The 24,204-nt window shown below is 51.5% G+C and overlaps 1 protein-coding gene across 7 annotated transcripts in view; it reads right to left on the reverse strand.

Annotated features, from left to right (window-relative positions):
* Positions 1 to 24,204, reverse strand: part of LOC124005234 (neurobeachin-like) — a 418,832-nt gene that overhangs the window by 15,647 nt on the left and 378,981 nt on the right. For all 7 annotated transcript variants that reach the window (XM_046314300.1, XM_046314299.1, XM_046314297.1 and 4 more), the window contains 3 exons: positions 23,313 to 23,384; positions 23,084 to 23,239; positions 22,819 to 22,989 (listed from right to left, as the gene is read on the reverse strand). In XM_046314300.1, coding sequence (XP_046170256.1) covers positions 22,819 to 22,989; positions 23,084 to 23,239; positions 23,313 to 23,384 — 399 coding nt within the window. The remainder of the gene's footprint in view (positions 1 to 22,818; positions 22,990 to 23,083; positions 23,240 to 23,312; positions 23,385 to 24,204) is intronic.

The raw sequence follows: 24,204 nt of genomic DNA on the forward strand, positions 1-24,204 counted from the left end.
AGCGATGTCTGCAGAGAGATATCCCAAGGGTTTGGAGTTCAGAATCCCTTCCACCTCTATCAGGACAGTCCTCAAGACCGTTTCAGTGACAGTTTGGTCCCCTAGTACGACTCGTAAGGCCGTCTTTACAGATTTGATCTCTCGCTCCCATGTTCCTCCAAAATGAGGAGCGCCTGGAGGGTTAAATTTGAATGAGATTTGTTGGTCCATCAGCTGATCCTGGAAGCTGGGTTCCATGGCTTTGAAGGCTTCCTCCAACCTGGCTTCTCCTGCCTTGAAGTTCGTACCTCTGTCAGCCAGGATCTCGTAGGGTTTCCCCGTCGGGAGATAAACCGTAGGGCCATGAGGAAGGCTTCCGTATCCAAACTCTCCAGTAGGTCCAGGTGGACACATCTGGTTGTCATACACTTGAATAGAATGCCCCAGCGCTTTTCCACACGACGACCTAACTTGATCATCAAGGGGCCGAAGCAATCTACTCCTGTTGACCAGAAGGGTGGTTTAAGGAGGCGCAAGCGAGCAGGGGGTAAATCTGCCATTTTGGGCACCGTAGCTCCGGCCCGCCATCTCTGACATTCTACGCAGGGTATTGGTGCTTACGAATGGCTCCTCGTCCTCCAATTATCCAGTACTTCCGCCTCATCTCCCCATAGACCCTCTCTGGCCCTGGGTGGAGAAGCCGCTCATCATAACTCTTGATGAGGAGCCTGGTAAGAGGGTGTCTGGAGTCGAGGATAATTGGGTGGATAGCATCTGGGTCCAAAACCTCCGCTTGGCGCAGCCTCCTCCAACTCTGATCACTCCAAGGATTGGATCATATTCTGGGGCAAGAGAGAGAAGACGGCTGCCCTTAGCCACTTCCCTACCGGCTTTCAGAGCTTTTAACTCCTCAGGGAAGCTAACTGCTTGTGCTTGCTGGAGGAGTAGTGTCTCTGCCGCGAGGGAGGTAGGTATAGAAGCCACCCCATCTGAGGTCTGGTTTGTGGCTGTGATCAGATCCGGCAGTGTTTGGGATTGTGTTAGGTCAGGGAGAGCTGTTGTTGGTTCCGTAGAAATGCTGTAGCATTGGGCAGACTTCCTTAACTCATGAGCTTCAGTCGGTCGCGGAGGGGCCGCACGCCTGGGGGCTGTCGGCCACTCGTTCTCTGGTTGGGACAAGAATGGTGGTCCCAAGCTCCAGCGATGGGGTTTAGCCAATTCCTTAAGGGTTTTACCTCTAGTAATGTCATCAGCAGGATTGTTTATACTATCAACATACCTCCAGTCCTGGACTTCTGTTAGGTCTTGGATTTCCGCAATGCGAGTCCCGACAAACACCTTATACCTGCAGGACTCCGACTTGAGCCATGTCAATACAGTGGTCGAATCACTCCAGTAGATGATCCTTTGGATTGGCAAGGTGAGCTCGGCTCGCAAGGTAGAGGCCAACTGGGCTCCGGAAAGGGCAGCACTGAGTTCCAGCCTAGGCATTGACAACTGCTTCTTGGGTGCGACCCTGGACCTGGCCATGACAAAGGAGACATGGGTGTGGCCTGCCTTATCCTCCACTCTAAGATAGGAAACCGCCCCATAAGCTCGCTCCGAAGCGTCACAGAACACATGCAGTTCCAGGCATGATCCCAGTTGGTCAACACAGGATGGTACATAACATCTTGGCATTTGGACATCAGAGAGCTCTGTTAACTCAGTTTCCCAACAGATCCATCGTTCCACTAGGTCAGCTGGGTGGATTGGTTCATCCCAGTCCCTCTTGGTCTGCCACAGTTCCTGGACTAAGACTTTGGCCCGTGTTGTGGTTGCCAGAGGAGGATGGTTGGGCACCCGTAGCAGTGGGGTTGCATACCTGCGAACGCCATCCATTTCAGTGGTGGTGGTCCTCTTCTCCAGGAGGTCTAATGCATAAGAGTCATGTTTTGAGCGAGTGACCTCCTGTAGCTTCTGGTTGGAGAAGGTGTCCATCTTCCATAGCATCTCAACATTCCGAAGGAGGTCAGTGGCTGCATCTGGATTGCTTCTGGTGAAGAGGACTTGCTGTGACTGTACAGCTTGGGTGGAGAGAAGTAGATGGGATGGACCTTGCACAGCCCAACCAAAGGATGTATGGACAGCAATGGGTCCTCCTTCTGGTCCAGCTCGTATAGGCTCAGTCGGGGTGACGAGATGTGGGTGGTCTGACCCAATCAGGATAAGTGGTGCTACTCTGGCCAGGTTAGGAAGAGGCAATCCTCGTAGATGAGGATATTGTTTCTGTAGAACACTTACCGGGCAGGAGTGCTCTGCGAGATTCAAGCCATCTGCCGTGAAGGCATTGGTGATGTTATAGGCCACGTCCCTGTTTCCTGAAGGTGAAATGCTAAAGGTTACAGCAGAGCCTTTCATTTGGATAACATCATGTCGCACCGTTCTAAGATTAAGGGTCTCGGGGGGTCCCTTCCAGGTTAAGCTGACGGGTGGCCGCTGTGAGAATGATTGTTCTTTCTGACCCATCATCTAGAACGGCGAATGTATCAATGCTTCTCCCTTCACTTTGCAGAGTGACTTTGACCACCTTCAACATGACCCTTGGAGACCGGTTCTGCTGGTCGAGGTACAGCTCCTTTGCAGCTCCTACCATGAGCATACTCTGCTCCTTCTTTGCTTGGGGAAATAGATCATGCAACACAGTGAGATGGATTTCTTTACAGCGGTTGCAGGGTTTCCTCAATGTGCAGGTCTCCACCTTATGGCTACGGGCACACTTGTAGCATCGCTCGCCTGAAGTGATCCAGGCCTTCAATTGAGTTTGAGTGAGCTTTTTTTACTCTGGGGCATGAGCCAAGGAAGTGCCCCTTACTATTGCAATATGGGCAGTAAGGCTGGAATTTGATGTTCTTGCTCTTGAGAGGGGTCTACTTCCCGGGTTCCTCTCCGGCCTCACTATTTAAGTACATGGTAGTGGGATTTGGTCTTTCCTGTCCCTGCTGGCGTTCAAACTCCTTCCTTCCCCCTGTGGCTATGGCGGAGATTGTGGCCTGGTGAGCGATGCTCTTCGCCTTCACCTCCAACCATGTGGCCAGGTCTCTGAGAGCATAGGTGCTTCTCGAGCCCTCTTTCAGGATGCCCTTATTCAAACAATGTTCAATGAAACTGTCTCTGAGGTACACTGGAAGTTTGCTAAGAAGCCTGTCCATGTGGGAGCCACATTTAAGCTCGTTCCCGTCTTCTCCTTCAACGGATTGGAGCATCGAGGTCAGGGATTGGACAGCCAGGGAGAATTCTTGGAAGGCAGCATGGTCTCCCATTTTAATTGGAGACGTGTTCAGGATGTTGTTTAGTTCATTCTGGACTAGCTGACATGGCTCACCATATCTCGCCTTCAGGGCCTGGAGAGCTGCAGTGTATGGTGTTGCGGAGTGCATAAATGATTGGGCCAGCCTGTATGCACTGGGAAACCGCAAATGATCCATTAGTACTTGGTATTTGTAGCGTTCTGACAGATGACCGTGAATACCCAGTAGGCTCTCCAATGCCATTTCCAAAAGGACAAATTCACTCTCCTTTCCATTTTCAAAGTATGGCAGTTTGGGTCTGGGAATTCCATAGGCTGAGGCTTCTAGAAGTTTCATAATGTTGGCTCCCTCTTCTGGTTGCGTGAAGGATAAACCTGGGACTTCTGATGAGCCCACTGTGGCCTCATTGGGCCTGTCCCCTACTGTCCCAGACCCTCCATTTGTGGCAGCCGGAATAGGGCGAGAGCCCTCCGACCTGTTGTTTGAGGACTGGCCTGGCCCTGGATGAAAGGAACGATTTGCCTTGGTTGGTAATTGGCGGAAAGGCGAAGGAGTGATGCTTTGTCCAGATGGAGGAATGCTAACTTGTGTCACTGGCATAGAGGGCGTTGGCGGAGCGGCCCGTCTCCCGTGCTCAGTGTTGGCTGTTGACCCCGGAGCCTCCGAGGACTGTGTGCCATGCTGTACCAGAGGGGCAGATTGGGAAAGAAAGGCAGACAGTTCAGGTCCATGTGGAGGGGTGGTCAGGTCAACTCCCTGTTCGTTCCTCTCCAGGAAGGATGAGACCATCCGTGCCTCCTCTAATTCCCTTCTGCTTGACGGTGCCGTCGCTGCTGTGCCAGGTCCTTGGCAATGAATTCCCTTTCCTGTAGAGCTCTACGGGCCTGCACATCCAATTGGTGACATCGTTCGTCAGCCTGTTGTTCCTCCTCAATCTGACGCTCAATCTCCTCCAAAGCTAATAGTTTCATCCTCTCTTGTAGGACAGCGTTCTGTGAATTGCTGAGGGCTAGTGAATGGCGGCTGCCATGGCCACTTCCAAAGGGGTATCCACTGGTCGAACTCCCACTCCGTCTAGAGTGCTTCGACGATTTCCCATTAGTTAAGGGGTGAGCGGAGCCTGCCTCTGGAAGCTGGTCGACCTGTGCAGTGGGAGTTACCTCTTCCATAGGTTCCTCACGTAGACCACTTTCCTGCTCCAAAGCAGTTTCCGGTCCTTGGCTCAGAGGGGATGGTTGATGGCTGAAACATATAGTTGATCCATCAACTCTTTGAGCTCTGGTGGGCTTGCCCTTTGATGTCGGAACCTCGACCACATAGTCCTTAAGATAACCAGGTGCTTGCCTGGTTCTTCTGGTGCTCCTGGTAGTTGAGGATGAAGCCTTTGTTGCTTTAGGCTTAGCTCCTGGATATTTCCTTTGTTCCAAGACCTTTCCCTCAGCTGCTCTCTCCTCCTCTCTTCTTCCTTCCAGTGGAGACAATTCTTCCCTCTCCGCCTCCATTTCCTTTTCACCTGTCTTTGGTTCAGTCATCATCCGGCTCAAAGGACCATTGAAAGATTAGTGGAATCTGTGTGGGTTGCTGGACAGGTAGGATGACTGACAGTGAAGGTGAACAGGTGGTCACGTGTCAGGTGACAGAGGAATGTATGAGACTGAGGCAGGAATTCCTTTAACCATAAAGTGGTATATTTACTGGTAGTCTGTGCTGCATCACAAAGGAAACAAATAACATGTATACAATCAAATTAATAATCAAAGATCAAATCATAGCAGTCATTATTAACAATTCACATTACACAATATGTTTGAAGCGTGCGCTCCAAGCCGCGCTCCGCGGTGATAACTATAAACAATAACTGAATGGCCCACTCTCCCGATCACCACAGATCATTCAGATGAAAGGTAAGAGTCGGTGGACTTACGTGGATTCATGGACGCACAGAACTTCTGGATCAGATGGATTTAGGGAAGAGAAAGCAGCGAGATCAGGCGATGGCAATTTCCTCCTTTTATAGAGTTGAGATCTGTAGGACATTTCCACCTGACCTAATTAAAGCGCCCCTGGCCCAGCTGAGTAAATGGCAATTAATTAAAGGAGTATTCCACCAACTCCATGGGCCTTTTCTACAGTATGTGTGTGTGTGTGTGTATGTGTGTATGTGTGTGTGTGTGTGTGTGTGTGTGTGTGTGTGTGTGTGTGTGTGTGTGTGTGTGTGTGTGTGTGTGTGTGTGTGTGTGTGTGTGTGTGTGTGTGTGTATGTGTGTGTGTGTATGTGTGTATGTATGTGTGTGTGTGTATGTGTATGTGTGTGTGTGTGTGTGTGTGTGTGTGTATGTATGTGTGTGTGTGTATGTGTGTGTGTGTGTGTGTGTGTGTGTGTGTGTGTGTGTGTGTGTGTGTGTGTGTGTGTGTGTGTGTGTGTGTGTGTGTGTGTGTGTGTGTGTGTGTGTGTGTGTGTGTGTGTGTGTGTGTGTGTGTGAGAGAGTACCATTGGAGTGTTTCCCCTGTAGTACAGTGCCACGGCCCCCTCTACTAATTGGAACAAACCAATCTGAAATTCTTAATTTGCTTCAGTGAAGATAATGAGAAAACCCTCACCTCAACCACAGCTCCATGTGACCCCAGAAGACGCACTTGCACGTACACACACTCTTACACACACACACCAACACCCGCACACTGTTATTGTGTCCAGTCATACAAATGGCGAAGTGGTTGTTTTGAACACAGATAATCAGTGAGTATGAGGAACTAAGTGAGAAGAGCAGCAGAAATCAAATTACACTCTGGAGCTGAATAGCAAGACATCTGGAGTATTTTACTATAAAGCAACACACACATATAGGTGCATATATAGTAGATGCACCTCCCTGTCAGGGCCGGGGGGCCTGGCCCGCCGTGCCTTACCTCCTTACCTCCATCAATCTCAGATAAAGCTTCCGAGTGAGCAAAACAGCGCCCCTCTGTCTCCATGTTGTAGCCCATGTATCTGATGCTGTCTGGACGAAAGGAGCATGGCATGCTATACTTTACCCGGCCAGACATCATCAGATACATGGGCTACATTTAGTAAGACAGAGCGGCGCTGTTTCGCTCGCTAGTTTCAGTTGAGAGGAAGAGGCAAAGCGAGAGATCTCACTCTCGCTAACATCTGCCCTGAATAAGCCCAATGCGCTTCCATGGGCATAATATGCAGACCTAAACTTGTAGTCCGCATTCCTGCCTTTGGGACAATAACATGGTTAGGGCGGAGACATGAGCATCTCATTATTATTTACAGATCTCTGGTTTCAGCCACTTGCAAAGTAGAAAGGAAAGTTGGCGGAAGCACAGTAAACTGTTTCGGATGCTGGATTGGCTTAAAGTAAATAGATGTTTTGACAAAATTATATGATTACTCCTGTCTAAATAAAATAATTCAAAAATACTTGACCATAGAGCATTACTTAGACACAGAGGATCATTAGCTTATTTCTTTTTAAATATGGCTATTTGGGAAGCCAGCAAACAGGGCAGCGCATGGCAATAGGCCTAGATGATTATTAGGTTGCGGCGCTCAGTGAAAATGATCTAAAATGTGTGATGATAAGGTGTCTTGAGTGTAACTTTAAGTGTTAAGACAAGAAGCGGGGAGGTGTGTGGTGAAGACATGGATGTCTCTCTCCAGAATGCACGGGCGTCTCTCTCTCCAGAATGCATGGGCGTCTCTCTCCAGAATGCATGGGCGTCTCTCTCCAGAATGCATGGGCGTCTCTCTCTCCAGAATGCATGGGCGTCTCTCTCCAGAATGCATGGGCGTCTCTCTCCAGAATGCATGGGCGTCTCTCTCCAGAATGCATGGGCGTCTCTCTCCAGAATGCATGGGCGTCTCTCCAGAATGCATGGACGTCTCTCTCCAGAATGCATGGGCGTCTCTCCAGAATGCATGGGCGTCTCTCTCTCCAGAATGCATGGGCGTTTCTCCCCAGAATGCATGGGCGTCTCTCCAGAATGCATGGACGTCTCTCTCCAGAATGCATTGGCGTCTCTCTCCAGAATGCATGGGCGTCTCTCTCCAGAATGCATGGGCGTCTCTCTCCAGAATGCATGGGCGTCTCTCTCCAGAATGCATGGGCGTCTCTCTCCAGATTGCATGGGCGTCTCTCTCCAGAATGCATGGGCGTCTCTCTCCAGAACATATGGGCGTCTCTCTCCAGAACGAATGGGCGTCTCTCTCCAGAATGCATGGGCGTCTCTCTCCAGAATGCATGGGCGTCTCTCTCCAGAATGCATGGGCGTCTCTCTCCAGAATGCATGAGCGTCTCTCTCCAGAATGCATGGGCCTCTCTCTCCAGAATGCATGGGCGTCTCTCTTTCCAGAATGCATGGGCGTCTCTCTCTCCAGAATGCATGGGCGTTTCTCTCCAGAATGCAAGGGCGTCTCTCTCTCCAGAATGCATGGGCGTCTCTCTCTCCAGAATGCATGGGTGTCTCTCTCTCCAGAATGCATGGGCGTCTCTCTCCAGAATGCATGGGCGTCTCTCTCCAGAATGCATGGACGTCTCTCTCCAGAAGATATGGGCGTCTCTCTCCAGAATGCATGGGCGTCTCTCTCCAGAATGCATGGACGTCTCTCTCCAGAATGCATGGGCGTCTCTCTCCAGAATGCATGGACGTCTCTCTCCAGAAGATATGGGCGTCTCTCTCCAGAATGCATGGGGGTCTCTCCACAATGCATGGATGTCTCTCTCCAGAATGCAAGGGCGTCTCTCTCTCCAGAATGCATGGGCGTCTCTCTCTCCAGAATGCATGGGTGTCTCTCTCTCCAGAATGCATGGGCGTCTCTCTCCAGAATGCATGGGCATCTCTCTCTCCAGAATGCATGGACGTCTCTCTCTCCAGAATGCACGGGCGTCTCTCTCTCCAGAATGCATGGGCGTCTCTCTCTCCAGAATGCACGGGCGTCTCTCTCTCCAGAATGTATGGGTGTCTCTCTCCAGAATGCATGGGCGTCTCTCTCCAGAATGCATGGACGTCTCTCTCCAGAAGATATGGGCGTCTCTCTCCAGAATGCATGGGCGTCTCTCTCCAGAATGCATGGACGTCTCTCTCCAGAAGATATGGGCGTCTCTCTCCAGAATGCATGGGGGTCTCTCCAGAATGCATGGATGTCTCTCTCCAGAATGCATGAGCGTCTCTCTCCAGAATGCATGGGCGTCTCTCTCCAGAATGCATGGGCGTCTCTCTCCAGAATGCATGGGCGTCTCTCTCTCCAGAATGCATGGGCGTCTCTCTCTCCAGAATGCATGGGCGTCTCTCTCTCCAGAATGCATGGGTGTCTCTCTCCAGAATGCACGGGCGTCTCTCTCCAGAATGCATGGGCGTCTCTCTCCAGAATGCATGGACGTCTCTCTCCAGAAGATATGGGCGTCTCTCTCCAGAAAACATGGGCGTCTCTCTCCAGAATGCATGGACGTCTCTCTCCAGAAGATATGGGCGTCTCTCTCCAGAATGCATGGATGTCTCTCTCCAGAATGCATGGATGTCTCTCTCCAGAATGCATGAGCGTCTCTCTCCAGAATGCATGGGCATCTCTCTCCAGAATGCATGGGCGTCTCTCTCCAGAATGCATGGGCGTCTCTCTCTCCAGAATGCATGGGCGTCTCTCTCTCCAGAATGCATGGGCGTTTCTCTCCAGAATGCATTGGCGTCTCTCTCCAGAATGCATGGGCGTCTCTCTCCAGAATGCATGGGCATCTCTCTCTCCAGAATGCACGGACGTCTCTCTCCAGAATCCACGGGCGTCTCTCTCTCCAGAATGCACGGGCGTCTCTCTCTCCAGAATCCACGGGCGTCTCTCTCTCCAGAATGCACGGGCGTCTCTCTCTCCAGAATGCACGGGCGTCTCTCTCCAGAATGCATGGGCGTCTCTCTCCAGAATGCATGGGCGTCTCTCTCCAGAATGCATGGGCGTCTCTCCTCAGGATGCATGGGCGTCTCTCTCCAGAATGCATGGGCGTCTCTCTCCAGAATGCATGGGCGTCTCTCTCCAGAATGCATGGGCGTCTCTCTCCAGAATGCATGGTTGTCTCTCTCCAGAATGCATGGGCGTCTCTCTCCAGAATGCATGGGCGTCTCTCTCCAGAAGATATGGGCGTCTCTCTCCAGAATGCATGGAGGTCTCTCCAGAATGCATGGATGTCTCTCTCCAGAATGCATGAGCGTCTCTCTCCAGAATGAATGGGCGTCTCTCTCCAGAATGCATGGGCGTCTCTCTCCAGAATGCATGGGCGTCTCTCTCTCCAGAATGCATGGGCGTCTCTCTCTCCAGAATGCATGGGCGTTTCTCTCCAGAATGCATGGGCGTCTCTCTCTCCAGAATGCATGGGCGTCTCTCTCTCCAGAATGCATGGGTGTCTCTCTCCAGAATGCATGGGCGTCTCTCTCTCCAGAATGCATGGGCGTCTCTCTCTCCAGAATGCATGAGCGTCTCTCTCCAGAATGCATGGGCGTCTCTCTCCAGAATGCATGGGCGTCTCTCCCTCCAGAATGCATGGGCGTCTCTCTCTCCAGAATGCATGGGCGTTTCTCTCCAGAATGCATGGGCGTCTCTCTCTCCAGAATGCATGGGCGTCTCTCTCTCCAGAATGCACGGGCGTCTCTCTCTCCAGAATGCACGGGTGTCTCTCTCCAGAATGCATGGGCGTCTCTCTAAAGAATGCATGGGCGTCTCTCTCCAGAATGCATGGACGTCTCTCTCCAGAAGATATGGGCGTCTCTCTCCAGAATGCATGGGCGTCTCTCTCCAGAATGCATGGACGTCTCTCTCCAGAAGATATGGGCGTCTCTCTCCAGAATGCATGGGGGTCTCTCCAGAATGCATGGATGTCTCTCCAGAATGCATGGATGTCTCTCTCCAGAATGCATGAGCGTCTCTCTCCAGAATGCATGGGCGTCTCTCTCCAGAATGCATGGGCGTCTCTCTCCAGAATGCATGGGCGTCTCTCTCCAGAATGCATGGGCGTCTCTCTCCAGAATGCATGGGCGTCTCTCTCTCCAGAATGCATGGGCGTCTCTCTCTCCAGAATGCATGGGCGTCTCTCTCTCCAGAATGCATGGGTGTCTCTCTCCAGAATGCATGGGCGTCTCTCTCCAGAATGAATGGGCGTCTCTCTCCAGAATGCATGGACGTCTCTCTCCAGAAGATATGGGCGTCTCTCTCCAGAATGCATGGGCGTCTCTCTCCAGAATGCATGGGCGTCTCTCTCCAGAATGCATGGGCGTCTCTCTCCAGAATGCATGGGCGTCTCTCTCCAGAATGCATGGGGGTCTCTCCAGAATGCATGGATGTCTCTCTCCAGAATGCATGAGCGTCTCTCTCCAGAATGCATGGGCGTCTCTCTCCAGAATGCATGGGCGTCTCTCTCCAGAATGCATGGGCGTCTCTCTCCAGAATGCATGGGCGTCTCTCTCTCCAGAATGCATGGGCGTCTCTCTCTCCAGAATGCATGGGCATTTCTCTCCAGAATGCATTGGCGTCTCTCTCCAGAATGCATGGGCGTCTCTCTCCAGAATGCATGGGCATCTCTCTCTCCAGAATGCATGGGCGTCTCTCTCCAGAATGCATGGGCGTCTCTCTCCAGAATGCATGGGCGTCTCTCTCCAGAATGCATGGGCGTCTCTCTCCAGAATGCATGGGCGTCTCTCTCCAGAATGCATGGGCGTCTCTCTCCAGAATGCATGGGCGTCTCTCTCCAGAAAATATGGACGTCTCTCTCCAGAATGCATGGAGGTCTCTCCAGAATGCATGGATGTCTCTCTCCAGAATGCATGAGCGTCTCTCCAGAATGAATGGGCGTCTCTCCAGAAACATGGGCGTCATGGCTCTCCAGAATGCATGGGCGTCTCTCTCTCCAGAATGCATGGGCGTCTCTCTCTCCAGAATGCATGGGTGTCTCTCTCCAGAATGCATGGGCGTCTCTCTCTCCAGAATGCATGGGCGTCTCTCTCTCCAGAATGCATGGGCGTCTCTCTCTCCAGAATGCATTGGCGTCTCTCTCCAGAATGCATGGGCGTGTCTCTCCAGAATGCATGGGCATCTCTCTCTCCAGAATGCACGGGCGTCTCTCCAGAATGCACGGGCGTATCTCTCTCCAGAATGCATGGGCGTCTCTCCAGAATGCATGGGCGTCTCTCTCCAGAATGCATGGGCGTCTCTCCTCAGGATGCATGGGCGTCTCTCTCCAGAATGCATGAGCGTCTCTCTCCAGAATGAATGGGCGTCTCTCTCCAGAATGCATGGGCGTCTCTCTCTCCAGAATGCATGGGCGTCTCTCTCTCCAGAATGCATGGGTGTCTCTCTCCAGAATGCATGGGCGTCTCTCTCTCCAGAATGCATGGGCGTCTCTCTCTCCAGAATGCATTGGCGTCTCTCTCCAGAATGCATGGGCGTCTCTCTCTCCAGAATGCATGGGCGTTTCTCTCCAGAATGCATGGGCGTCTCTCTCTCCAGAATGCATGGGCGTCTCTCTCTCCAGAATGCATGGGCGTTTCTCTCCAGAATGCATGGGCGTCTCTCTCTCCAGAATGCATGGGCGTCTCTCTCTCCAGAATGCATGGGTGTCTCTCTCCAGAATGCATGGGCGTCTCTCTCTCCAGAATGCATGGGCGTCTCTCTCTCCAGAATGCATGAGCGTCTCTCTCCAGAATGCATGGGCGTCTCTCTCCAGAATGCATGGGCGTCTCTCCCTCCAGAATGCATGGGCGTCTCTCTCTCCAGAATGCATGGGCGTTTCTCTCCAGAATGCATGGGCGTCTCTCTCTCCAGAATGCATGGGCGTCTCTCTCTCCAGAATGCACGGGCGTCTCTCTCTCCAGAATGCACGGGTGTCTCTCTCCAGAATGCATGGGCGTCTCTCTAAAGAATGCATGGGCGTCTCTCTCCAGAATGCATGGACGTCTCTCTCCAGAAGATATGGGCGTCTCTCTCCAGAATGCATGGGCGTCTCTCTCCAGAATGCATGGACGTCTCTCTCCAGAAGATATGGGCGTCTCTCTCCAGAATGCATGGGGGTCTCTCCAGAATGCATGGATGTCTCTCCAGAATGCATGGATGTCTCTCTCCAGAATGCATGAGCGTCTCTCTCCAGAATGCATGGGCGTCTCTCTCCAGAATGCATGGGCGTCTCTCTCCAGAATGCATGGGCGTCTCTCTCCAGAATGCATGGGCGTCTCTCTCCAGAATGCATGGGCGTCTCTCTCTCCAGAATGCATGGGCGTCTCTCTCTCCAGAATGCATGGGCGTCTCTCTCTCCAGAATGCATGGGTGTCTCTCTCCAGAATGCATGGGCGTCTCTCTCCAGAATGAATGGGCGTCTCTCTCCAGAATGCATGGACGTCTCTCTCCAGAAGATATGGGCGTCTCTCTCCAGAATGCATGGGCGTCTCTCTCCAGAATGCATGGATGTCTCTCTCCAGAAGATATGGGCGTCTCTCTCCAGAATGCATGGGGGTCTCTCCAGAATGCATGGATGTCTCTCTCCAGAATGCATGAGCGTCTCTCTCCAGAATGCATGGGCGTCTCTCTCCAGAATGCATGGGCGTCTCTCTCCAGAATGCATGGGCGTCTCTCTCCAGAATGCATGGGCGTCTCTCTCTCCAGAATGCATGGGCGTCTCTCTCTCCAGAATGCATGGGCATTTCTCTCCAGAATGCATTGGCGTCTCTCTCCAGAATGCATGGGCGTCTCTCTCCAGAATGCATGGGCATCTCTCTCTCCAGAATGCATGGGCGTCTCTCTCCAGAATGCATGGGCGTCTCTCTCCAGAATGCATGGGCGTCTCTCTCCAGAATGCATGGGCGTCTCTCTCCAGAATGCATGGGCGTCTCTCTCCAGAATGCATGGGCGTCTCTCTCCAGAATGCATGGGCGTCTCTCTCCAGAAAATATGGACGTCTCTCTCCAGAATGCATGGAGGTCTCTCCAGAATGCATGGATGTCTCTCTCCAGAATGCATGAGCGTCTCTCTCCAGAATGAATGGGCGTCTCTCTCCAGAATGCATGGGCGTCTCTCTCTCCAGAATGCATGGGCGTCTCTCTCTCCAGAATGCATGGGTGTCTCTCTCCAGAATGCATGGGCGTCTCTCTCTCCAGAATGCATGGGCGTCTCTCTCTCCAGAATGCATGGGCGTCTCTCTCTCCAGAATGCATTGGCGTCTCTCTCCAGAATGCATGGGCGTGTCTCTCCAGAATGCATGGGCATCTCTCTCTCCAGAATGCACGGGCGTCTCTCTCCAGAATGCACGGGCGTATCTCTCTCCAGAATGCATGGGCGTCTCTCTCCAGAATGCATGGGCGTCTCTCTCCAGAATGCATGGGCGTCTCTCCTCAGGATGCATGGGCGTCTCTCTCCAGAATGCATGAGCGTCTCTCTCCAGAATGAATGGGCGTCTCTCTCCAGAATGCATGGGCGTCTCTCTCTCCAGAATGCATGGGCGTCTCTCTCTCCAGAATGCATGGGTGTCTCTCTCCAGAATGCATGGGCGTCTCTCTCTCCAGAATGCATGGGCGTCTCTCTCTCCAGAATGCATTGGCGTCTCTCTCCAGAATGCATGGGCGTCTCTCTCTCCAGAATGCATGGGCGTTTCTCTCCAGAATGCATGGGCGTCTCTCTCTCCAGAATGCATGGGCGTCTCTCTCTCCAGAATGCATGGGCGTTTCTCTCCAGAATGCATGGGCGTCTCTCTCTCCAGAATGCATGGGCGTCTCTCTCCAGAATGCATGGGTGTCTCTCTCCAGAATGCATGGGCGTCTCTCTCTCCAGAATGCATGGGCGTCTCTCTCCAGAATGCATGAGCGTCTCTCTCCAGAATGCATGGGCGTCTCTCTCCAGAATGCATGGGCGTCTCTCCCTCCAGAATGCATGGGCGTCTCTCTCTCCAGAATGCATGGGCGTTTCTCTCCAGAATGCATGGGCGTCTCTCTCTCCAGAATGCATGGGCGTCTCTCTCCAGAATGCACGGGCGTCTCTCTCCAGAATGCACGGGTGTCTCTCTCCAGAATGCATGGGCGTCTCTCTAAAGAATGCATGGGCGTCTCTCTCCAGAATGCATGGACGTCTCTCCAGAAGATATGGGCGTCTCTCTCCAGAATGCATGGGCGTCTCTCTCCAGAATGCATGGACGTCTCTCTCCAGAAGATATGGGCGTCTCTCTCCAGAATGCATGGGGGTCTCTCCAGAATGCATGGATGTCTCTCCAGAATGCATGGATGTCTCTCTCCAGAATGCATGAGCGTCTCTCTCCAGAATGCATGGGCGTCTCTCTCCAGAATGCATGGGCGTCTCTCTCCAGAATGCATGGGCGTCTCTCTCCAGAATGCATGGGCGTCTCTCTCCAGAATGCATGGGCGTCTCTCTCTCCAGAATGCATGGGCGTCTCTCTCTCCAGAATGCATGGGCGTCTCTCTCTCCAGAATGCATGGGTGTCTCTCTCCAGAATGCATGGGCGTCTCTCTCCAGAATGAATGGGCGTCTCTCTCCAGAATGCATGGACGTCTCTCTCCAGAAGATATGGGCGTCTCTCTCCAGAATGCATGGGCGTCTCTCTCCAGAATGCATGGATGTCTCTCTCCAGAAGATATGGGCGTCTCTCTCCAGAATGCATGGGGGTCTCTCCAGAATGCATGGATGTCTCTCTCCAGAATGCATGAGCGTCTCTCTCCAGAATGCATGGGCGTCTCTCTCCAGAATGCATGGGCGTCTCTCTCCAGAATGCATGGGCGTCTCTCTCCAGAATGCATGGGCGTCTCTCTCTCCAGAATGCATGGGCGTCTCTCTCTCCAGAATGCATGGGCATTTCTCTCCAGAATGCATTGGCGTCTCTCTCCAGAATGCATGGGCGTCTCTCTCCAGAATGCATGGGCATCTCTCTCTCCAGAATGCATGGGCGTCTCTCTCCAGAATGCATGGGCGTCTCTCTCCAGAATGCATGGGCGTCTCTCTCCAGAATGCATGGGCGTCTCTCTCCAGAATGCATGGGCGTCTCTCTCCAGAATGCATGGGCGTCTCTCTCCAGAATGCATGGGCGTCTCTCTCCAGAAAATATGGACGTCTCTCTCCAGAATGCATGGAGGTCTCTCCAGAATGCATGGATGTCTCTCTCCAGAATGCATGAGCGTCTCTCTCCAGAATGAATGGGCGTCTCTCTCCAGAATGCATGGGCGTCTCTCTCCAGAATGCATGGGCGTCTCTCTCTCCAGAATGCATGGGTGTCTCTCTCCAGAAGGGCGTCTCTCTCTCCAGAATGCATGGGCGTCTCTCTCCAGAATGCATGGGCGTCTCTCTCTCCAGAATGCATGGGCGTCTCTCTCCAGAATGCATTGGCGTCTCTCTCCAGAATGCATGGGCGTGTCTCTCCAGAATGCATGGGCATCTCTCTCCAGAATGCACGGGCGTCTCTCTCCAGAATGCACGGGCGTATCTCTCTCCAGAATGCATGGGCGTCTCTCTCCAGAATGCATGGGCGTCTCTCTCCAGAATGCATGGGCGTCTCTCCTCAGGATGCATGGGCGTCTCTCTCCAGAATGCATGAGCGTCTCTCTCCAGAATGAATGGGCGTCTCTCTCCAGAATGCATGGGCGTCTCTCTCTCCAGAATGCATGGGCGTCTCTCTCTCCAGAATGCATGGGTGTCTCTCTCCAGAATGCATGGGCGTCTCTCTCTCCAGAATGCATGGGCGTCTCTCTCTCCAGAATGCATTGGCGTCTCTCTCCAGAATGCATGGGCGTCTCTCTCCAGAATGCATGGGCGTCTCTCTCTCCAGAATGCATGGGCGTCTCTCTCTCCAGAATGCATGGGCGTTTCTCTCCAGAATGCATGGGCGTCCCTCTCTCCAGAATGCATGGGCGTCTCTCTCTCCAGAATGCATGGGTGTCTCTCTCCAGAATGCATGGGCGTCTCTCTCCAGAATGCATGGGCGTCTCTCTCCAGAATGCATGGGCGTCTCTCCTCAGGATGCATGGGCGTCCCTCTCTCCAGAATGCACGGGCGTCTCTCTCCAGAATGCACGGGTGTATCTCTCTCCAGAATGCATGGGCGTCTCTCTCCAGAATGCATGGGCGTCTCTCTCCAGAATGCATGGGCGTCTCTCCTCAGGATGCATGGGCGTCTCTCTCTCCAGAATGCATGGGCGTCTCTCTCCAGAATGCATGGGCGTCTCTCTCTCCAGAATGCATGGGCGTCTCTCTCTCCAGAATGCACGGGCGTCTCTCTCCAGAATGCACGGGCGTCTCTCTCCAGAATGCACGGGCGTCTCTCTCCAGAATGCACGGGCGTCTCTCTCCAGAATGCACGGGCGTCTCTCTCCAGAATGCATGGGCGTCTCTCCTCAGGATGCATGGGCGTCTCTCTCTCCAGAATGCATGGGCGTCTCTCTCCAGAATGCATGGGGGTCTCTCCAGAATGCACGGGCGTCTCTCTCCAGAATGCACGGGCGTCTCTCTCCAGAATGCACGGGCGTTTCTCTCCAGAATGCATGGGCGTCTCTCCTCAGGATGCATGGGCGTCTCTCTCTCCAGAATGCATGGGCGTCTCTCTCCAGAATGCATGGGGTCTCTCCAGAATGCATGGATGTCTCTCTCCAGAATGCATGAGCGTCTCTCTCCAGAATGCATGGGCGTCTCTCTCCAGAATGCATGGGCGTCTCTCTCCAGAATGCATGGGCGTCTCTCTCTCCAGAATGCATGGGCGTCTCTCTCTCCAGAATGCATGGGCGTTTCTCTCCAGAATGCATTGGCGTCTCTCTCCAGAATGCATGGGCGTCTCTCTCCAGAATGCATGGGCATCTCTCTCTCCAGAATGCATGGACGTCTCTCTCCAGAATCCACGGGCGTCTCTCTCTCCAGAATGCACGGGCGTCTCTCTCTCCAGAATGCACGGGCGTCTCTCTCTCCAGAATCCACGGGCGTCTCTCTCTCCAGAATCCACGGGCGTCTCTCTCTCCAGAATGCACGGGCGTCTCTCTCTCCAGAATGCACGGGCGTCTCTCTCCAGAATGCACGGGCGTCTCTCTCCAGAATGCATGGGCGTCTCTCCTCAGGATGCATGGGCGTCTCTCTCTCCAGAATGCACGGGCGTCTCTCTCCAGAATGCACGGGCGTATCTCTCTCCAGAATGCATGGGCGTCTCTCTCCAGAATGCATGGGCGTCTCTCTCCAGAATGCATGGGCGTCTCTCCTCAGGATGCATGGGCGTCTCTCTCCAGAATGCATGAGCGTCTCTCTCCAGAATGAATGGGCGTCTCTCTCCAGAATGCATGGGCGTCTCTCTCTCCAGAATGCATGGGCGTCTCTCTCTCCAGAATGCATGGGTGTCTCTCTCCAGAATGCATGGGCGTCTCTCTCTCCAGAATGCATGGGCGTCTCTCTCTCCAGAATGCATTGGCGTCTCTCTCCAGAATGCATGGGCGTCTCTCTCCAGAATGCATGGGCGTCTCTCTCTCCAGAATGCATGGGCGTCTCTCTCTCCAGAATGCATGGGCGTTTCTCTCCAGAATGCATGGGCGTCTCTCTCTCCAGAATGCATGGGCGTCTCTCTCTCCAGAATGCATGGGTGTCTCTCTCCAGAATGCATGGGCGTCTCTCTCTCCAGAATGCATGGGCGTCTCTCTCTCCAGAATGCATGGGCGTGTCTCTCCAGAATGCATGGGCGTCTCTCCTCAGGATGCATGGGCGTCTCTCTCTCCAGAATGCATGGGCGTCTCTCTCCAGAATGCATGGGCGTCTCTCTCCAGAATGCATGGGCGTCTCTCTCTCCAGAATGCACGGGCGTCTCTCTCTCCAGAATGCACGGGCGTCTCTCTCCAGAATGCACGGGCGTATCTCTCCAGAATGCACGGGCGTCTCTCTCCAGAATGCATGGGCGTCTCTCTCCAGAATGCATGGGCGTCTCTCTCCAGAATGCATGGGCGTCTCTCCTCAGGATGCATGGGCGTCTCTCTCTCCAGAATGCATGGGCGTCTCTCTCCAGAATGCATGGGCGTCTCTCTCCAGAATGCATGGGCGTCTCTCTCTCCAGAATGCATGGGCGTCTCTCTCTCCAGAATGCACGGGCGTCTCTCTCCAGAATGCACGGGCGTCTCTCTCCAGAATGCACGGGCGTCTCTCTCCAGAATGCACGGGCGTCTCTCTCCAGAATGCACGGGCGTCTCTCTCCAGAATGCATGGGCGTCTCTCCTCAGGATGCATGGGCGTCTCTCTCTCCAGAATGCATGGGCGTCTCTCTCCAGAATGCATGGGGGTCTCTCCAGAATGCACGGGCGTCTCTCTCCAGAATGCACGGGCGTCTCTCTCCAGAATGCACGGGCGTCTCTCTCCAGAATGCATGGGCGTCTCTCCTCAGGATGCATGGGCGTCTCTCTCTCCAGAATGCATGGGCGTCTCTCTCCAGAATGCATGGGGGTCTCTCCAGAATGCATGGATGTCTCTCTCCAGAATGCATGAGCGTCTCTCTCCAGAATGCATGGGCGTCTCTCTCCAGAATGCATGGGCGTCTCTCTCCAGAATGCATGGGCGTCTCTCTCTCCAGAATGCATGGGCGTCTCTCTCTCCAGAATGCATGGGCGTTTCTCTCCAGAATGCATTGGCGTCTCTCTCCAGAATGCATGGGCGTCTCTCTCCAGAATGCATGGGCATCTCTCTCTCCAGAATGCATGGACGTCTCTCTCCAGAATCCACGGGCGTCTCTCTCTCCAGAATTCACGGGCGTCTCTCTCTCCAGAATCCACGGGCGTCTCTCTCTCCAGAATCCACGGGCGTCTCTCTCTCCAGAATGCACGGGCGTCTCTCTCTCCAGAATGCACGGGCGTCTCTCTCCAGAATGCACGGGCGTCTCTCTCCAGAATGCATGGGCGTCTCTCCTCAGGATGCATGGGCGTCTCTCTCCAGAATGCATGGGCGTCTCTCTCCAGAATGCATGGGCGTCTCTCTCCAGAATGCATGGGCGTCTCTCTCCAGAATGCATGGGCGTCTCTCTCCAGAATGCATGGGCGTCTCTCTCCAGAATGCATGGGCGTCTCTCTCCAGAAGATATGGGCGCCTCTCTCCAGAATGCATGGAGGTCTCTCCAGAATGCATGGATGTCTCTCTCCAGAATGCATGAGCGTCTCTCTCCAGAAGATATGGGCGTCTCTCTCCAGAAGATATGGGCGTCTCTCTCCAGAATGCATGGGCGTCTCTCTCCAGAATGCATGGGCGTCTCTCTCTCCAGAATGCATGGGCGTCTCTCTCTCCAGAATGCATGGCCGTTTCTCTCCAGAATGCATGGGCATCTCTCTCTCCAGAATGCATGGGCGTCTCTCTCTCCAGAATGCATGGGTGTCTCTCTCCAGAATGCATGGGCGTCTCTCTCCAGAAGATATGGGCGCCTCTCTCCAGAATGCACGGGCGTCTCTCTCCAGAATGCACGGGCGTCTCTCTCCAGAATGCATGAGCGTCTCTCTCCAGAAGATATGGGCGTCTCTCTCCAGAAGATATGGGCGTCTCTCTCCAGAATGCATGGGCGTCTCTCTCCAGAATGCACGGGCGTCTCTCTCCAGAATGCACGGGCGTCTCTCTCCAGAATGCACAGGCGTCTCTCTCCAGAATGCATGCACTCAACTCTCCAGAATGTGCTCAGCTGTCTCCTGTCAATTCTTGCACATTGTTCATTGTGTGAATTTTTTTGATTGTTTAAAAAAAATCAATTTCTTAATGCATATGTAACCAGTAGGCCTAGTAAATGTTCTATTCATCCCTGTCATTTGGTTACATACAGCGCCTTGAACTTTGCGACCTTTTGCCACATTTCAGGCTTCAAACATAAAGATATAAAACTGTATTTTTTTGTGAAGAATCAACAATAAGTGGGACACAATCATGAAGTGGAACGACATTTATTGGATATTTCAAACTTTTTTAACAAATCAAAAACTGAAAAATTCAGCCCCTTTACTTTCAGTGCAGCAAACTCTCTCCAGAAGTTCAGTGAGGATCTCTGAATGATCCAATGTTGACCTAAATGACGAATGATGATAAATACAATCCACCTGTGTGTAATCAAGTCTCCGTATAAATGCACCTGCATTGTGATAGTCTCAGAGGTCCGTTAAAAGCGCAGAGAGCATCATGAAGAACAAGGAACACACCAGGCAGGTCCGAGATACTGTTGTGAAGAAGTTTAAAGCCGGATTTGGATACAAAAATATTTCCCAAGCTTTAAACATCCCAAGGAGCACTGTGCAAGCGAAAATTTTGAAATGGAAGGAGTATCAGACCACTGCAAATCTACCAAGACTTGGCCGTCCCTCTAAACTTTCAGCTCATACAAGGAGAAGACTGATCAGAGATGCAGCCAAGAGGCCCATGATCACTCTGGATGAACTGCAGAGATCTACAGCTGAGGTGGGAGACTCTGTCCATAGGACAACAATCAGTCATATATTGCACAAATCTGGCCTTTATGGAAGTTTGGTAAGAAGAAAGCCATTTCTTAAAAATATCCATAAAAAGTGTCGTTTAAAGTTTGCCACAAGCCACCTGGGAGACACACCAAACATGTGGAAGAAGGTGCTCTGGTCAGATGAAACCAAAATTGAACTTTTTGGCAACAATGCAAAATGTTATGTTTGGCGTAAAAGCAACACAGCTCATCACCCTGAACACACCATCCCCACTGTCAAACATGGTGGTGGCAGCATCATGGTTTGGGCCTGCTTTTCTTCAGCAGGGACAGGGAAGATGGTTGAAATTGATGGGAAGATGGATGGAGCCAAATACAGGACCATTCTGGAAGAAAACCTGATGGAGTCTGCAAAAGACCTGAGACTGGGACGGAGATTTATCTTCCAACAAGACAATGATCCAAAACATAAAGCAAAATCTACAATGGAATGGTTAAAAAATAAACATATCCAGGTGTTAGAATGGCCAAGTCAAAGTCCAGACCTGAATCCAATCGAGAATCTGTGGAAAGAACTGAAAACTGCTGTTCACAAATGCTCTCCATCCAACCTCACTAAGCTCGAGCTGTTTTGCAAGGAGGAATGGGAAAAAAATTCAGTCTCTCGATGTGCAAAACTGATAGAGACATACCCCAAGCAACTTACAGCTGTAATCGCAGCAAAAGGTGGCGCTACAAAGTATTAACTTAAGGGGGCTGAATAATTTTGCACGCCCAATTTTTCAGTTTTTGATTTGTTAAAAAAGTTTGAAATATCCAATAAATGTCGTTCCACTTCATGATTGTGTCCCACTTGTTGTTGATTCTTCCCCAAAAAATACTGTTTTATATCTTTATGTTTGAAGCCTGAAATGTGGCAAAAGGTCGCAAAGTTCAAGGGGGCCGAATACTTTCGCAAGGCACTGTACATTTCTGTTAACGCATGTATTTCAGTATTTATCGTTCTCATTCTCAGAGTGGAAACGTTGTCGGCAGAGTTCACAACCTGCTACACTTGTGAGAAACAAGTTTTGTTTTATTAAATAACCAATGGGAATTTTGCCAATTTTTTCATTGTCTTTTGTTTGGACTCCTCCATGTGAACAATGAGCATGTGTGTGGTTTCTCTGTCCTGATAACGTTGAGGGGGAAAACGCCTGAGCACGTAACCTACTGAGTTGACACAATGTTGCACTTAACTAGCTCAAGTCGAGACAGATAGAAAGGGAGGCGGACAGTCAGAGTAGAAAGATTAATGCGAATGAAAAAAAAAACATTTTCATCAGGATATTTTCTACTGTTTTTATTTGTCAGTTTCAGCCGTTTCCATTTGACTTAGTTGATGATGGAAGTTATTGGCCTACTGCTGCTCTAATTACTTAAGCCGCCAATGGATCACAGTGTATGGTGTGTCCATATGACAGAGACTGGTGCTCTTGCATTAGTTGCATTTTTAAAAATTTTATTATCTTCACTCAGAATTTTACGATTAACCAAATGAAAATGATTTTCAGAAACAAAAACGTTATCTATTAAAGTGAAAGTGTTCCACGAAAATGTGCATATCAAAATAAAATAACTGGCACGTAGATAGGTAGAGAAATAGTAGGATAAATTGTAAGCTTCAACAAACTTGAAACTCACGAGCAACCAATGGTCTTTGTTATAACACACATTAACAACATTTGAAGAAAAGAACACGGGCCTGCATATAGAAAACAAATGCCCGTCCAACTGATTGGTTCTGGCACCAGCCCCGCTCCTAATCTCTGTCCATTATTCAATACCAGAATGGAAACCAGGAGTTTCACAGCTGATCAAAGAATGTTACTTGTAATATAATAATCTACCTTTATAAACCCCAGCTCCACTATGAGGTGGTGTAATTCCTTTGAGCTGATATGAAGAGCTTCTTCTCTTTACACAGGGGGCTCCCGAGTGGCGCAACGGTCTAAGGCACTGCATCGCAGTATTAGAGGCGTCACTACAGACTCTGGTTCGATTCCAGGCTGTATCACAATCGGCCTTGATTGGGAGTCCCATAGGGCGGCGCACAATTGGCCCAGCATCGTTTGGGTTTGTGGTCTGACTTACTGTTGTTGGGGTTGTCTCCTATGATGTGGTGTCGTCCGCTCCAGTACCACAGTAGCAGAGTAGCGTCTCTGGACCCTGACACGATGTAGCAGTCTCCCCCGATGTAGCTCTCTGACCGGGCCAGACACGTCACCACGTCCCAGTGGCCAAACACTATCTGGGTCAGCTTACCTGCAGCACAGAGACAGTATTATTATATAAACCTATGTGTGTAGACAGTAGTATTATGGTGGTACTATAGTAGTACCATGGTAGTTAGTCTTACCTGTCTCAGTAGAGTAGACTCTGAAGCTCTTGTCCCAGAAGCCACAGACCAGGATATAGCGGTTGTCGGCGGTAACCACGAAGCAGTGTGTGTTGATCTGGATGCTCTGATCAACCAGGTCTGTGATCTGACGCTTGTTATTCCCGGTGTTGTTGGCTACACACACAGAAGGATAACTTTAGTTAGAATTCAATACAATGGTCTGGCCTGGCCTCAGGGTTACACTCACCAATCAGAGGGTCCATCTCTATGGGCAGGTGGTGGGCCTGTTCCAGGGAGTAACCTGGCGCTCCTCTTAAACCTGGAAACACACACACACTTATATATCACGCACGCATGTACACACACACACACACACACACACACACACACACACACACACACACACACACACACACACACACACACACACACACACACACACACACACACACACACACACACACACACACACACACACACACACACACACACACACACACACACACATACACACACATACACACACACCCCCCTAAGCAACTGCTCCATGGTTAGAGGTTGGTTCATGAAGGTTTCCATGAAGCTTATTGATTTCAGTTCCTGACTGTCAGGCTGAGTAGAGCTATGATCCCCTGGAGAGAGACTGGAGGGCAGAAACACAGCAACATGCTGGGAATATGAAGCCCTTATTATTCTGCTCATTATTGTTGGAACCCAGAACACTTTTCTTCTCTCCAACAGAAAAACATTGGAGCTGCAGCTGTGGTCATTAACGACAGAATGTAAGGCTCCACTCAGGTACTCAACTCGGGTGTGTGTGTGTGTGTGATGAGTGTGTGCTCCAGTGACAGATGTGGAAGTGTGAGGAGAATGTGGTGCAGTCGCAGCCTAATTTCCCAGTAAGCTTTGCAGTGACCCTTGACCCTGAGGTGAGTTTGGTTTCTGAGAAGTGTGTATGTGTGTGTGTGTGTGTGTGTTTGCGTTTGTGCGTGCGTATATGTGTATGTGTTTGTGCGCCTGCGTGTGTGTGTGTGTTCCTTGGAGTGTTGGTGGGTAATGTTGTTCACACATGCCTGAGGACCAATATGTGGAAATACTCAGACTCTCTTCACCAGGCTTTGCTACAGACCCAGGCCCAG

This window comes from Oncorhynchus gorbuscha, linkage group LG19 (genome assembly GCF_021184085.1).
Source record: "Oncorhynchus gorbuscha isolate QuinsamMale2020 ecotype Even-year linkage group LG19, OgorEven_v1.0, whole genome shotgun sequence".
NCBI lineage: Eukaryota > Metazoa > Chordata > Actinopteri > Salmoniformes > Salmonidae > Oncorhynchus > Oncorhynchus gorbuscha.